This window comes from Tauraco erythrolophus, chromosome 2, assembly GCF_009769465.1.
Source record: "Tauraco erythrolophus isolate bTauEry1 chromosome 2, bTauEry1.pri, whole genome shotgun sequence".
Taxonomy (NCBI): domain Eukaryota; kingdom Metazoa; phylum Chordata; class Aves; order Musophagiformes; family Musophagidae; genus Tauraco; species Tauraco erythrolophus.
Window position 1 is genome coordinate 48,043,111 of NC_141466.1, and position 17,508 is coordinate 48,060,618.

General features: G+C 35.0%; 1 protein-coding gene across 1 annotated transcript in view; it reads left to right on the forward strand.

Annotated features, from left to right (window-relative positions):
* CSMD1 (CUB and Sushi multiple domains 1) overlaps positions 1 to 17,508 on the forward strand; it is a 1,221,578-nt gene that overhangs the window by 1,065,406 nt on the left and 138,664 nt on the right. Inside the window, exons 38-41 of the mRNA XM_086608338.1 lie at positions 3,304 to 3,422; positions 8,379 to 8,448; positions 9,793 to 9,909; positions 13,389 to 13,598. Coding sequence (XP_086464464.1) covers positions 3,304 to 3,422; positions 8,379 to 8,448; positions 9,793 to 9,909; positions 13,389 to 13,598 — 516 coding nt within the window. The remainder of the gene's footprint in view (positions 1 to 3,303; positions 3,423 to 8,378; positions 8,449 to 9,792; positions 9,910 to 13,388; positions 13,599 to 17,508) is intronic.

Below are 17,508 nucleotides of genomic sequence, written 5' to 3' on the forward strand. Positions count from 1 at the left end.
TTTAAGTTCTCTAGTTTGTCCCTGGATACCAGAATTTGTTTGCTTTCTCTCAGGCATTCTTTAGATTTTTGGACCAGTTCAAACTAAGCTAGGCTAGCATTATGTAATTATTAGAATGATGGGGTGGAGGATTCAGAACAGTGTTTGACTCTGTTTCCAACTTTGTCTTTGCTTTTGGGGAGATAATTTTGCTTCTTAAAGTCAGGTATATAAAATAAAATCAGTTATGAGTGGGTTTTGCATAGTGTTTTGTGATATTCTGGTAGAATATTCTGTATTATAAGTTGTATCATCAGACCAAAGAAGTAGTATATACAAAATATTATACAAAGTATAAGCAGCTAGCAGAGAGGAGTTTTTACCAAGTTATTAGAATCTGGTAAAGATAAAATATGTAGTGTAATACTGTATTGAACAGTTGCACAGAAAATTACTTTTTCAGTCAGAGAATATTTTCTTCTGATCATAGTCTATTTAAATTCTGTACGATATTTAACTAATGACAGAAAGAGTTATAAGCATATTATTAGTATTGCTGTGCAGTCGTTATAAAACTGTGACTGAGAAAAATCTGCAGAAATAACTTTATTCATACAGATCTAAGACTGCAGGCCTGTAACTCTCAACACACAGGAATGCTGAGTTCAACCAAAATGCAAATTTCTTGAAGATAGAAAGTGAATCTCAAATTTATATTCACAGAATTCAGCAAGTGCATTGCTATCTATAAGCAATTTAGTCACAATGTCTTTATTAGGTGCATATGTATTTAACAGTGGTGAGTTTGGAGCAGATCTTTTTAAATTTTATTTTCTATTCAAGACTGACGAGGGTAAGGAAATGCAGAAATAAGGCTTGATTCACTTAAGATGTGTCTGAACACTGGATTCTCAAATTAGTAAACAATACTGTAGCTTGAGTTACTGAAATAAGATGTTGCACTTCACTTAATGCTGGAGCAGACAGTTCGTGTGGATGCAGATCACAGCTATTTAGTACCTATACTAAAATAAGTTTTCCAGACCTGGATACATTTATGGTATTGCAGAATACGGAGTGGTTGACCAAAATAATGATACTAGGAAACTGCAACAAAGCCCAGACTATTTCATTTAATGATGATATCCTCATGCCTATTTGGAACATTAAAGTTCCACGTAATGTCTGCACATGAATGTCTCTAGTAGCTACATGAACATCATTTGAAAAGCTGATGACATTAGTGGAACATAGAAATTTGTAAATTCTGTGGTAGAAATTTCTGAACGTCTTTAAAGTATATTTAGATATTTTCCTTAATTAGTCAGTCCAGTACACACAGGAACTACTTCAGGGAGATCCTGTAGCTTGCATCAGTTGTTATGAGTAATAATAACTGCAATAACTATTGCATCAGTTGTTACGAAGACTGCACTTCATACCTTGATAACTGTCACTCAGCATTAGACTGGCTTGCCATTGTTACTATTCATTCCTGAAAAACATGAAATGTAATAAGGCTCAAGGGCATGGGATATAGAAAAACTTACAGGATTATGGAACATATTTCAAAGAAAGAAAAAAAAAATGGATCGACAATCACAATTTCAGGGGAAAGTATAAAAGCTATTTCAAACTTCTGTGTGCTTCAATTGGAAAAATATATTTGCTTCAACTAAACCTCGAGCTGCGAAAAACAGATTGGAAGTGGGTGAAGTGGGAAACACAACATTCTTACGTGTGTATTTAAGATTTGTAAGGCATTTATATTTGAGTGATGAAAAGTAGATACATAAAGATTTATCGCATAAACTTAAAACCCTGTCTGTATCAAAAAGTGCAAGAAGCATTATCTGAAAGAAAATCGTATTTCTGTAGAAAGACTAAGGTCTCTGAATAATATCAGATATTGTTTCATGATGAACCATCTGGTAAAACAGACTCTAAAATGTCAGATATCAGAGTAAAGCCAAATATCATGTAATTTCTGTACTAAACACTCTGTCAAGTTGCACTTACTGTCACCAAAGGGGACAGTTTTCATAAGAAGACAGTGAGAGTTGTAGTGTTTAGTCAGTTATTTTTTCATACAAGTGAACTGTAGGACACACAGTATCACATTCAGAAAAGTATTTTTTTGTCTGATTTTTACAGAATTTTGTGCTAAGAAATCCTAAAGATTTGTGCTCACACATTGTGAAAATAATTTCCATTCTGTTCTGAATTCTACACATCATATTATAATAAATATAGCAGTTACATATTTAGGTTTCCGTAGTAACTTCCTCTAATTAACAAATGACTTCACTATTAAGATTGTACATTTTAAATAGATTATTCAAATAAAGTTTTTAATATTATAAGGAGAATGAGATTTTGTCGTCGGACCATAAACCGACAAACTAATTCTGCTGGTCCTTCTGTTCACAAAGAACATCTTAAAAGCACAGAATTATTTAATCTAACCAGCAGTTTCTCAACTGCCTTGTTCATTTGAAGCATTTTAGCTTAGATAGCAGAGATGATATTTAATTTTCAGTTATGTAGGCTAACAAACTCCTTAAATAAGCGCCAAGGAAAAAAGAGAAAAGTGATATGCACTTGGCAAAAAGCAGAAGCTAGTACTTCAGGTTGCTAAGTTTAGGTGAACACATTTGAGAAAATACTAATCACGGAGGGTCTTTGTAAAATTAATCTTCTCTTTGCTAACATTTGGCTTAAAAATAGTTTAGACCAGACTGTCCTGTCACATCTATGCAAAGATTTAGTTTTGGGTTAAAGGTACTAAATTTCAGATGTCTGAACTTCTTTATAGTCATTGGAGTTGTCTAAACGTAAGGAACACTCTTGGCCTTTAGCTGCTGTTCCAAAAGGCTCTACCACCTAACCTCAATAGTTCTCCTCATCTGTTGTTGAAAAGAGATAATATGCATAAAGTATATTCCCTCTTTCTCTGTCAATTTCCTTGGCAAGAATAAGAAAGGAGAAAAAAAAAAAAAAAAGGGCATTTAATATACTAGAGTTACCATACTGGTTGAAGACAATAAAATGACGTAGTAAGTGCTAGCAACATGGCATAGTAATTGGTACAGTCACAGTATATAATCTTTGTGTTTAAGTCATACCATTTGTATTCTGCACGGCAGTAATGAAAACTTCTGTGTTTTAAACAAAATTTCAGTTCAATGTTGAAATAAATTTTTTAATTAATGTTGTCTTAAAAAAGCCCAATGCCATGGAAAGAATTCATTAGAGCAGAGAATATCAATGAAGAGCTGTTGTCCACTTATTTGTTTTTTCAACTTCTGTGTTTACCTTCCTCAGCTGTAGGCCTTGCTGCCTGTCCAGAACCAGTAATTCCTAGCAATGGGATCAAATCAGGAGATAGATATATGGTGAATGACGTTTTGTCATTTCAGTGTGAGCCAGGATATACATTACAGGTATTTCTTTCTTCTTTTTTTTCCTTCATATTATTCACTGTGAAATGATTGCAAAAAATGGCAATAGACCCACCCAAAGCATATTTTAATGAAGAGTGTGCAGTGTGTCCATAGAGATGATTTAAGTAGAGCCTATCTGAGTACTCCCACGTTATGAAGCTGTGAATATGTAGCATGTCTGGCCCTCAGTAAATCTGGGCTGGCAAATCTTGTCTTAGATTAACATACCATCGAGCAGTAAAAGCCATCCAAATGAACAAGGAAATAATATGGTTAAAATGTTTTCATTATAAAATGATTTTATTATTATGCTTATTGAAACTGTACTGTGTTTTTCCATTTTTGGAAGTGGTTCCTCTAGGTGAAATTTTAACCACAGTGGTAGAAATACATCACGGAATTTTGTATTTTGCTCATAAATTATAGAATTTGCTTTCTAAACCAAACTTTATTGATGCTGAATCTATTCTTAAAAATCTTTCAAGGAAAGAAATATTCCAAAGTAGTTCACAGATTGGGAATGTTTGTTGTTCACACACTGATTTAGTTTCTCCTGGTAGACATGTTATTGAGCCGCTTCAAGTTTTAAGACTTGTGCACAATAAAGCCTACTCTGCTCATCCTAAGCACTTGCTGCCCATTTAATGGTTGAAGGATTGCTTACAAGCCAGCTGATCGTTCATGTGTAAACTACTTAAGTTTTTTTTCTTTCCAGCAAAGGATAATTTAATGTTATTTTGAAAACACCTACTGGTTTAAAAGCTTTAACTTTTGGACTTGATTAACTTTATTTTCGATACTTCATCTTTCCCTTACAGTATCCTTTGTAGGTAGCAGTAATGTCAGTAAGAAAATGAGAGATTTGAGATCATATTTTTATTATATGGTCCCTTCAAAAGAACTTTCTGTCATTAAAACTTGTCTCCCAAATAGGCTCTGACTTCCATTTAAAGACTGCTAATGAACCATTCGCCTTTTTCAATTTCAAAGTTACATTAAACTAAGTATATGATGAAATACCATATTCTACAGATATATCTGTGTTGCTATAGCCAAGGCAAAGGTATAGGAACTGAAATTTGATGTTCAGTGCTATTAATTTGTTAGAATGGGGTGCTGGCATGCTTTTGGCCCAGGTGAAGTATCGCAGTTCAGTAATTATCTCAAACCGGAGACTATTCCTGACAGGCAGTTTGCTTTGTGACATTTTGTGTTGGAGGTGAATTCAGAAGAAAAAAGTTAGGGAGTTAGATGTACAAAAGAATGTGCATGTGTCCTCACAGCTAGAAGACAAGCCCAAGCGCTTCCACTAGTGCAGATGTAGCTTGTATGTTCTTAATAGTCTTTTTTTTTGTATGCATTGAGCTAAATTTGTTATTATTAATCCCTAGACTCAAGACATTCTTTTTCAATGCAGAATCTATCTGGAAGTCAGCCTATAATAAACTTGGTTGCACAGCAATAAATATAATTGTATTTTAAGAGTTGTTGGATTAAATAAAAAGTAATCTCTTTTTTGCTTCTTTGAGAAAGATTCCTATTTTGAATATTTGTAGAAAAGCTGTGTGGAATTCTTTATGTATTTTTATCCAGTTCCACCCAGGGGTGAAAGGATCAGGATCTGATGGTGATGCTGATCGGGCTGTCATAAAATTGCTGTTCATATAATTGCCAGTAGGTGCTTAGCACCTCTTTGCTGCGATCTGCTTCTGAACTGTTAAGACTGAATTATATATAGGCAAACTTCTGATTGTTGGGGAAGCTTATAACACTGATCTGAAAGAAAAAAATGAAAAACTTATCATATACTGTTTTCTCTGGAGATAGAATAACATATAATCCAATGTATTTCATCTAAAAGCCAGCTACCTAATCTGAATTGGCTGTTTAAACTTTCATTGTGACACTAGAGATAAACAGTCACACACCTCCAAGGGCTGATTCATGCTAAGATTTTGTGTTAGGACAGGTACCTTACTCTGAAAGTATCATCTTTTTTCACTGATAAGAATATCAAAAGGTTAACATGGGTATCTAACTTTAAACTGCTCAGACTTGTATTGCCCATCATATTGTACACGCTTCTTTCCCTACTTTTTAATTACGAAATGTCCAAATTTTGCAAATGAAAAAGGAGATGATTCCATTTTTATGATATGGATTAGAAATCATACAGCATCATTGAATTTTCTGTCCATACTTAAAATAGTACTGCTAAAATATTGAGGTGTAGTGACAACAGGAGAATATGAATACTTCAGAAGTAGTTGGAAGGAGTACAGGAAACATAAGATACACGTTGTTAACCCTGACTTGCTGTTTTGGATCTATTTTTGCTTAGGAAAAAATCAGAAATGTGAGTTCATAAATACAGCATTAGTATAAAACAATCATGTATTTGTGAGGAAGAGATCTGCACAAAAGAAACAGATCTGTGTTAATGCTAATCTTTAATATACCGTGTATATCACTAGCACAAAAACACACAACGTCTTTTTTCTTTATGCAGGTCTTATGTAGTCCTTGAATATGAATAACTGCACTTTTGGTTTTATACTTACAGGGTTTTTATAATTAAATACTTTCTTAAATTTTCATAGCATATTGGTCCTTACCTGTACTTCTTCCCTTTATTTCTATGCATATACAAATTTAATCCTAACTGTGGAATCTGACTTATATAAACACTAGTTTTATGATCTTGTCTAAAGTGTAAAACAAAAGACCTTCAATATCCAAATTCAATAGAAAAGAGTTTGAATATTTTCAAAATATTTATGAGGATTTCTGTGCTGTACGGACTCTACTGTAAGAAAGTGCAGACACATGTATGTACAGTATGTTGCTCAGATCCAGCAAATAAAAATGGCTCAAATTAAAAAAAAATAATGTAAATAAAGTTCTATATGAGGCACAGTGTATTTACTATTCAACAAGTATAGATCAGCATAACTTTGCAGATCTCGTTTTTTTTTTCCTTTCTTTCTTTTTCACTCTAGCTGTGAATTTACCCTCAGTCTTTAGAGCACATATTCACAGCTAGCAATAACAATCAGGTGTGGATTAGTTTATAATTGAGACTTACCAGAAAAGTCATAGAGCTCAAACTACTACCTGGAGATGCATAAGAAAGGTAATTGCTAGCTGTAGGATTAAGTGTCTCCCCCCAGGAGGGGACTTTAAAAGACTGAAATCAGAGTGTGCTCTTGTTGGGAAGAGGCTTGAAGCCAAAGGAATAATTTCATTTTATTTTTTCAAAAGATCTTTTATAGGCCATTTTACTTTTTTTTCCTGACTACAGTAGTTAAATTATGGCTTCCCCCTGACTCACATCAGAGACGTGCAATCATAGAAGACTAGGAAGAGAGAATAAAATAAAACAGGGAATATTGCATTAAGTAAATTATTCAAAATTTCATCCATTTTGCAGCTAACTAAGATGACACAAAAGTGCATGCACAGTTTTTCTTTAAAATAAAAAGGTTGTTTTTTTTTAAAAAAAACCCAAACATTTAATTGCTATCAATTTGTAGTATTTTTACAAGAAAAAGACTAATTTAATTTTTCATAATTTTAATAAAAACTGATTATTTTTTCCTTCCAAGCCATTTTTTTGAAATTATTCAGTTTGTCTTTCAGAAGCTGATTGTCTAAATATACTTAACTAAATTATTAATTAGTGTAGTTTTATTCCATACAATTCCTTGTAATTCTATATGAACATTTTTCAAGATAGTGTGTGTAGTTTCTTTTTTGTAAACATACCAAATGATGCGGATCTAATGTCATCAAATGGATTTTCCTTTACTTATCCTACTTTTTTCTTATTTTTATGAGAATATGATTGCTATAGACAAATAATATTTAATTAAGTCTTCATATTGTATTGGTAAATTGTGCTACTTTACTAAATATTAGACTCTTATACACTTGATGAAAATAAACAAGAGCTGTTAAGCGACTAGCCCAAGTTTGTATATCCAAATGATTAAAATAGGAACTAAACCTTGCTCTCAGTGCCGTGTCTCAATCTTTGTATCAGACTCTTTCACTCATGCCAGTTTATTCAACTTCCACATTCCAACAGTAGAATGCATAACCTGAGTTCCTCAGAGGACAGAACTGACAAAAAAAAAGGCTTTTGTTTGTGCTGCTGTTAAGTTTTCAGCTTGAACTGTTACTAGTACAAGCAAAGCTGGGAGCATTTTGCAGTTGGTCTTGGGCAGCCACCCTGACGCGTGTGGGAATAGGCTTTGCGGGTTACACCCATGTCATTTTTCACTTCTAACTACCGCATGACTCTGCTGGGTTCTTGTGGTGTTTCTTAAAAATAGGCAGAGCAAATTAAACATGACTACTAAATAAAGAGGCACTTATACCTTAAAAAGCTGTCTGCCAAGAAATTGCATGGATGCAGGGGGTCATATTATGAGGCCATGTGAGAGTTCAAGGCCTGCTGGTAATTGTGGATGGCTGTATTGGCATGGTCCACATCCATACCATCTAGCAAGCAGATGTGGAACAAATTCCTCTCTGTGTCTGTACTGGTCACTCAGAGCAATGGTTGATTCACTCTAGATTGCAGCCGGAAAATGTCCTAGTATGCTTACACTGTGGATAAGAACCCTGGAATTGAAATAGGGAATGAACCAGTTTGACCATATGAATGCGCATAGTCAGCTGCTTCTGTCTTGTAACCAGCGTTATATTTAGTCAAAAAATGTGAAGAGATTTTTAAGTTATCAAAGGAAGAGTGTTTTAAAACGTTTATCCAGTAGGAAAATAAGAATATAAAACTTGGAGTATTTGAAAATAACCTAAAAGTAATTATAATGCAGTTGGTTGATATAAGAAAAGACACAGGTAAGATGATCTAGGAGGTCCTCTGTAGCCTTGCCTTCCTGATAAGTCCTGTAATGAATATCTGTAATCTAACATTTTGCCCTTTCCAAACAGGGCCGTTCTCATATTTCTTGTATGCCAGGAACAGTTCGACGCTGGAACTATCCATCTCCTCTCTGCATTGGTATGGATACTTACTTGTTTTCAGTGTGTTCTGAACATCAGTCAGAAGAAACTCCTGCCTTTGTCATGCCTATTGCTCCTTCACTTCATTCTGTTTTATTCAAAACTTTTTTGAGTTTCCATTTGGATCTATGAAATATGGAAAAATTACTTTTTTTTCTTTATGTATAGTGTATACAATATTTAAAAAAAATATTGAGAGAGTGGGCAAAGGAAGAAACCTAGATGTTTACCGTTGTTTAGCTTATCGTGTATACTCTGCTTTGAATCAGACTGAATCTTCTTCAGAAGGGAGAGGAAGTTAACACATTCCTTTTGCAGCATGCTCAGCTTGGACGACTTTCTCAAGAACAAGGCAGATCATGCAGGGAGCCTAGGAGACTTCTCAAAGAAGCAGGCGGTCTGTCTGCAGTGGAGAGTGGCTCTGGAGCCAAACCTTCAGGGGTGGTAGAATGAAAGAGTTTTAGGGATCCAGTAAAGGCTGACTCTTTTCATCTGAGAAAGCTGTTAAATGATGCTGAGTTAAAAAGCAAAGCTAAAAAGAATTTCCCTTTTAAGCACGCTAAGAACTTACCCAACAGATCTGAGCTTTCCCTGGGTAGATAATAATCTTGTTCTGCTGTACTGTTTTTTGATTAACGATTCCTCAAATAATAGATATAAATTACAGGATTTTAATTGGATTTCTTGAAGTTACTCTTCATATTATTGTCCTAGCGAAGGTGTAAACTCAGCTACTTCTTTATAAGTTGCTTCATCTATTTATTGTTCAGCTTTATGTCATCCTCAGTTATGCAAATGTCTTTTCAATCTCCAAACACATGAATATACTGAAGAAAAGCATACAGATAGTCAGCAAAGAATAATTCTATTATTCAGCTAGTCTGTTCTCTTTCTGAATTAAAGAAAGAACTGTGGTGGGATTTTTTTGTTTGTTATTAAAATCAAGTTTGGTTTTAGCTATACTAACTAGTAGATCTGCAGTTGCATCACAGATTAATGTCATAATTCAGTTTAATTCTAAATTTGTTCCTCTGATTATGAAGCCTATCTCAACATAGAACCAGACCAAGCTCAGACAATGGGTTACCTAGTCTATATGCGCAACTACACGTTTGCAGTAAAATCACAGTGAACATATTGCATTAAGTAAGCATTTTGCTCTAACTCAAATTATTATTCTTTTTTTTTCCTCCTTCATAAGGAATGTTTTGACTGTGATAAATTTCACTGCTTGGGGGTTACGGGGATAAAATGGAAAATCCATTTTTGAATTAATCATATGCCAAATATTAAGAAATAATATTATTAAAATATACAGTGACTTTCTTTTTATTTTTAATAGCTAAATGTGGTGGAACACTGACAAACATGGGTGGTGTGATCCTGAGCCCAGGTTTTCCTGGAAATTATCCTAGTAACTTAGATTGCACATGGAAGATTTTATTACCTATTGGGTATGGTAAGTAAATTTACATTTGAAGATAAATTATTTGTAATCTGAATTTCCAGTATGAAATAGATTTTATCCAGTGACTGTATTGTGAACACCTTACATAATTATGTGCTATCTTTTGATTTGAAAATGGTTGGCAATTTAAAAACATCTGTTTGTCAAAACAACGTATCTCTGAAACTCAACCTGTCTCAGAAACTGATTTGAGAGCAAATGAGATCTGCTGCATGAAGATATATCAGATGAAATAGGTAGTAGAAATTCTAAATTAGTTAGCGGTGTTCTGTTTAATATCATTCCATTGTCTGCTAAGTGACTTTTTAACAGTATTTCTTATATTCTATGAAAATGAAAAAAAAATCATTTATAGCACTATGAATTTAGTTGAAAACATTCTAAAACTGTATTCCAGATCTCAGGTAACCATTACCAACTTAGAAACTTTCTAGGTTGGCATTAAAACTATTGTTATACAAAAAAAATCTTCACAAATAAATAACAATTAGGTTGAGAAGGTAATCATGGATAGTAAGGGATCTATAAGAGCATGTATAATCTAAATCTTCCCTCTTTCAGTTTAAAGCCATTGCCCCTTGTCCTATCACTACATGCCCTTGTAAAAAGTCCCTCTCCAGCTTTCCTGTAGGCCCCCTTTTAGTACTGGAAGGCTGCTATAAGATCTCTCTCTCAGCCTGTCTTCATAGCAGAGGTGCTCCAGCCCCCAGATCATCTTCGTGGCCCTCCTCTGGACCTTCTCCAACAGCTCCATGTCCTTCTTATGTTGTAGGCTCCAGAGCTGAGCTCAGTTCTTCAGGTGGGGTCTCACGAGAGCAGAGTAGAGAGGCAGAATCACCTCCCTTGACCTGCTGGCCATGCTTCTTTGGATGCAGCCCAGGATACAGTTGGGTTTCTGGGCTGCAAGCGCACATTGCTGGCTCATGTTGAGTGTCTCATCAGCCAGCACGCCCAACTCCTTCTCCTCAGGACTCCTCTCAAGCCATTATCCACCCAGCCTGTACTGAATGAGTTAAAGAATAGCACTGTGCACAAATATTGATCAAGAGGACTTTCATGAACATGTAATGATTGATTCAAATTCCACTGAAATAATTAACCTCACAGTGACTTCATCTCGTAGTAAAAATTCCTTTATTCCCCTCCATGTATTCAAACTTTGTAACTGAATGAAGCTCATGATTTTATTGACCTAGTGCAAGCACATAGGTGTGCTTAAACAAAGTCCAACAATAAAATTGTGGGAGCTAAATGTGTCACAAAGTATAGTGATCTCTTCATTATATGAAATGATCATGTAAAAGACAACATTACTAAAATCCAAACATTTTAAATAGATGGAAAGTTCATCTTTTCAAGTGAGTTGCGGCGATTTTGCAGTGATTTCAGGTAGGTGTTAATTGATTAACATTTGTAATAAAGATTACCTCAGCTTGGAATTCTCATTATTTAGAGTCTCTTCAAGTGAGAGACGAAATCCTGTTGAGACTGGAGCAGGAAGTAGTATAATTATAGTTTGACCAGATGATGATTCATTTTCTGTAGCTATCCGTTTTATTCTGTATAATTTTGTGGAAAAAAAAAAAAAACCCTTAATGTCAAAAACTTTTTCTTTGATACATCAAATTGACAATAGTGAGTTGTATAAACTTAAGAGTTAAGGCTTGAGTGATACATACAGTGTGTCTTCTAATTTAAATTAGCATCTTTGAAAAAACCTTTAGGAAAAAAATATGTTTATGTTTACAATGTGGCTATTTTAGGCACTTTACTTTTTTTTTTAATTTGCTGGCAAATCTACTTTTTACTTTTAAAATACAAAGCTTTTCTATGCTGAGTATTTACAACTAGTCATATAAATTCTTTCTCAGTAATTAAATAAGAATGATTAAATTTCATAGTTACTTGGTGGCTCACCAGAGACTATTTCAGAAGAGCAGGCTACTTTTATTTAAATACCTAAGCACTGTTTTTGAGTCTATATACATATGTCAATTCAATTATCTGCTTGCCACTTTAGCAACTTAAGTATAATATTAAGTGGTTGCTGAATTCTTTAGAATTTCTAAGCTGCTGACATCCCATCTCTGGTGGGAATCACTAAATGCTGATATTGAAGTTAAGATGTTTCCAAGTTGCTTAGTGTCCTACCTCATCTTAAATCCCAAGAGCATTGTAAAATGCTTCACTCAAGTCAGACAAGAGATGGCTGATACTGAGACTGATATCTTCTGTATGTGCCTCTCTATTGATAGCATTGAAATAAGTTTTCTTATTCATCAGCTGAAATGCTTGTTTTCTTATCTCCCACTCTGCTTAGGTCAGAGAAGGTATTAGAGGTAAATATCCCATATTCTTATGAGTGCTTTATAACAACCAGTTTATTTGATAGCTTATTTAGTTTTTCCTATAGAAAAAAAAATCCTGTTAATACAAGTGATTAGATAACAAACCACAGGGGCAAAGAAATGAGCTATAGAGCAAGACTGAGTGAATGACTTACCCTGGTGATTAATCTGTAAGGTACTCTCCTGGAATGAAGAGTATGTCTATGCTAAATAAGAATATCAAGCTAGAAGATAAAGACATTGAATATTTCTCACTACTTTGTTGGCTCATTCAGAATTCTGTTCTAATTCATTCATACTAGTTCTTCATAGTCTACTAGAGCAAGGTTAGGTCCAAGCAGTGTGGTTGCAAGTTACTTGGTACTACTGACTTTCCAACCGGGAGGTTATCTCCCATCCCTCTTTTGATATTATACACATATAATTTGAGAAGCCTGAATTCCAAGCCTTTAGTCCACATGAAGCAGTGCCAGAACATAAAAACAGCTCTTCCTTTGAAGTTATGCTTATACTTCTGACTGTTCAGCATTTTGGGAGTCATTTCTCTCTTGTTTTGTGAGAAAGTCCTTGTTCAACCACCTAATGTCTGGAGGGGGTTTCTGGTAAATGATGCTAAGTAAGCACCTGTCACCAGTCTGGAGTTCAGTGTATGTTACAGTGCTGCATACAGAGTAGAATGGCCTTAAAACCACACTGGCCTAAAGCTGGAGAGAAGGTGAGGCAAATATAGGTGACTTGGGTAAGCAAAAACAAGGTAGAGTAGATAACTGTAACTAGGTAGGTAAACTTCAGCCTCTGAAAAGTTACTGTGTTAGCAGCCCGGGTACTTTGATGACCCTGAGGCTCTACGAGAGGCCTGGCCCAGCTACGGTTATGCTCTTTCAGCAGAATCTTGACCATGCTGTGACACAGCAGGATTTTGATGTGCCCCTCCCTTGAGTGTTTCCGTTGGCTGGTTTAGGAACCTGACGAATATCTGGTTGTTGACTTTGTGACTTCCTTTCATTAGTCACTTCATGTGTGGTTATGATATTTATTGGGAACAAAAGAATTAGAAGCTCCAAATCTTGCAACATGAGTTATAAAACCGCCATTTTTCATCTTTCTTTCTCAATGCTGCAGGTGCACACATTCAATTTCTGAATTTCTCTACTGAAGCAAATCATGATTTCCTTGAAATTCAGAATGGGCCTTACCACACCAGCTCTATGATCGGCCAGTTTAGTGGAATGGAACTCCCATCACCTTTGCTAAGTACTACACATGAAACACTTGTCCATTTTTACAGTGATCACTCAGAAAACAGGCAAGGATTTAAGTTGACATACCAAGGTAAGTAGGAACTAGCACAATGAACTTTATGGTTAAAAAGGAACAATAAAAATTATGTATTTTTTTCATTTTAAAAAATGTTAGGCTTATACTATACAGCATTTTAAAATCTGTGGATTGTTTAATCCATATGTTGAATTTTTTTACAACTGAAACTGTGTTGAATTGTAATCTTTATTTTACTGATGTAAAAACCTGAAGCCACAGTGATGTGCTTTGTCAAAGAGCACATAGCTAATACCCCTTCCCATCCCATTAAGGTGTACTGTTACTGGACAACAGTGCTAATATTCACTGGCTTGCTTTCCAATTTATATAATCTTGTTATATTTAACGTAATGAACGAGGAATTGAAAATATAGTATGAATTATTTTAAATATTCAGGTGAAAATTTTTAAATTTTTATGTTATATTTTTGCAGTCTAGATCTATGTGAAAATTAACAGGAAATGAAAATACACCAAATAACACACATTCTGTATCTGTGTTTTCAAATACATATATTCAGTATTTAAACATGTGAACTTTTTATGGTCTTCTACTGTTGGCTTTTTTCGTCGTCTTCATTGCTTGTTTGATATTTTTTCCCCCATCAGTGACAATAAAACATCATTAATTCATGCATATTTCTAAAATGTTAAAATAGTCTTACTGAAAACTGTTGAGTCCCATTGCAGGATCTGAACAGTTTAACAAAATGGAATGACTGATAGAATTCTCCTCTAACTGCAAAGACGAATATTCATGCCGCCTCATTCTAGGCCCTTAATTCAGATAACTTGGCTAGGTTTTCATATATATGTATATAAGCATGTATGTTTGTATAAATATGCATGTTTTGTGGGTTAATCCCAGTGGGCAGTTAAGCACTATGTAGCTTCTCACTCACTTCCCTCTCACCTCCAGTGGCATGGCGGGAGGAGGAAAGGAATAGTAAACGCAAGAAAGCTTGAGGCCAAAATCGTTGTTTAATAGGTGAAGGATAACAGGAAGAAGAGAGAAAGAAAACAGAACAAAACAGGTGAAGCAAAGGCAATCACTCACCACCTCCCAAAGGCAGACCAATGCCCAGCCAGTTCCCAACAAAAAGATGATTAATGTCCCTAAACCCCCTCTTTTCCCTTTTATTGCTAAATATGATTTTATATGGTATGGAATATCTCTTTGGTTAGTTCAGGCCATCTGCCTGGTTGTGTCCCCTCTCAACCTAGTGCACACTCCCTCTCTATTCACTGGCGGGCAGAGTGAGAAACGGAGATGACCTTGATGCCGTGCAAGCACTGTTCAGCAACAGCCGGAACATTAGCGTGTTATCAGTATTGTTATGGTCACAAATCTAAAGCACAGCACCATATGAGCTGCTATGAAGAAAACTATTGTAGCCAGGCCCACTATGGTATTTATTTGCATATGCACATATATACAGTTATATCATCATATACTACAGAGTCAGTGGATAGAGAGGAAGATTCCGAGCAACTGAATTAGGCTAATGCTTGTAAAGCATGCCCACAAAGAGATCACATCTCCCTATTGCCTGTGGAGTTTTGTTCTGTCACATAGTCTTAGAAGTAGGGAATACTCTTACAATGTCACAGCCACCTGGTGTGATTTTTATTCTGAGCAGTCAAGGGTAATTGTGATTGAAGAGATGACTCTCTTTAGAATTTTCTGGAAAGACAGAAAAGTGGCAAATGACAGAAGTGCCAAATAAATAAAATACAAAGCCATGTGGTATGTCTTCTGTATATTCTCCAGTGCTCTTTGTTATGGTTCTAATTAGTGTGTTTTTCCTTACTACAACAAACTCTTCCTTAATGGTGTTGAGTCTTTATAGGCTCAACTATATGTGATTTACTCCTGACTAACAGCATTTTCTGTGGTTATCAATTCTGTGGTTATCAATTAAATTTTTACTTTAAAATAGCAAGAGGTTCTTCAGATCCAGAGTCACAATGTTTTAATACAATTAAGGATAGAGAACTTTATCTATATTGACAATGTGCACTCACAGCCCAGAAAGCTAACCTCTGCTGCATCAAAAGAACCAGGGCCAGCAGGTCAAGGGAGGTGATTCTGCCCCTCTGTTCCACTTTGGTGGGATTCTCCCTGGAGTACCGTGTCCAGCTCTGGAGTTGTCAGCACAGGAAAGACATGGATCTGTTGGGAGTTGGTCCAGAGGAGGGCCACAAAAATGGTCAGACGAATGGAACACCTGAGGGAGTTGGGATTGTTCAGCCTGGAGAAGAGAAGGCTCTGGGGAGACCTTATAGCAGCTTTCCAGTACCTAAAGGGGGCTTATCAGAGAGATGAGGACAGGCTTTTTATTAGGGCCTGTTGCAATAGGACAAGGGTAATGGTTTTAAATGAAAAGAGGGTAGTTTTAGACTAGATAAAAGAAAGACATATTTACAATGAGGATGGTGAAACACTGGAACACATTACCCAGAGAGATGGTAGATGCCTCATCCCTAGAAACATTCAAAGTCAGGTTGGATGAGGCTCTGAGCAGTCTGAGCTACTTGAAGATGTGCCTGCTCATTCCAGGGGAGTTGGACTAGATGGCCTTTAAAGGCCACTTCCAACCCAAACTATTGTAAGATTCTATGATATTATGATGTTATGATTTTCTATACTTAGACTGTGTAAGACAAATTTATTTACCTTTAACTTATTCCATATATTTAAGCAGTATCTGCTTATCACTGCAGACAGAAAGACTCTGTAATCTGTGCTACAGTTCATAGCAACTGCAAGAAAATGTATTATTGTAATTTGTTTATCTTTTTATTTATTTTATTCATTTAGCCAATATTGCTTTTTTCCCATTAGAGCAATTTAGTGTGTCTAGGGAATCATTCACATGGTATTCAAGTGTAGCTGAGAACATTACAGGATGTGCAGAAGTTAAGCTGATTGCCATAACCTATGGTCTAAATCTTGGACTTATTGAAGCTAATAGTTCTGTCAATTAATTCAATCAACCCAAAACTTCACTTTTTTTAATCTTTTTGCCTGTTACAAGAACTATTCCTTTACTCATCCATGCTGAACTGCTGAAAGAATCTTCTATAATCTATGTCCAGTCTTGGGTTTCCATTAAGATGGTAGCTTCCATAATTCAGGAACCCATGATACTAATGCCTGAAGTTTATTCCAGATTTTGAAAATGTTGATGAATTAAGCTCATAATTCCTCTTTTCTTCTATTTTTCCCTTCCCCACTGTGTCTAGTAGGATTATTTTGTCTGGTCAGAAGTAGATGAGAATATGATGAAGAGCACATCATACAAAAGAAACTGACTTTTTTTGTCTCACTCTAACCCTCTTTTGTGAAAATCATTTGCTTTTTGGATAAGTTGCTTGCTTTCTGCTTCTCCCAATTGCAACTTGTCAACTGACCACAAAATGTTGTCATGACTAACTCATTGACAGTGTAAAATTTTATCCTGTTATTTAAATGGAGGAAAAGCATTGCACTTAAAACCAGAAAAATGTTTTATGAAATATTAAAAATTTTCATTAGATAGGCTTTCTAATAAAAGAAGATTGTATAGTAGCATTCTCAGAATAAAAGAAAACTGTCCAAACCAAGTATTGTTCATCGAAATTCAGAAACTTGTAGTAGTATTTTGCAAATATTCATGTAAAGAATCCAGAAAAAATAAGTTCTCATAAATAGTAATAATTTGAAAAGAATTTTCTTACTTTAAATATTAATCTAATAGTTATAATAGTAGATAAAAAATTCAGAACCAAGAAACAGATACAGTTAGATTAACTGATACTTGAGTCATTCTGATTTCAAATAAAAAATACAACTAGTATTTATTACTTTGTTTCTCAAAATGTGTAGTTATAGATATTTCAGTTAACAAATGCGTATACGTTCATCCTTTTTTTTATCCTA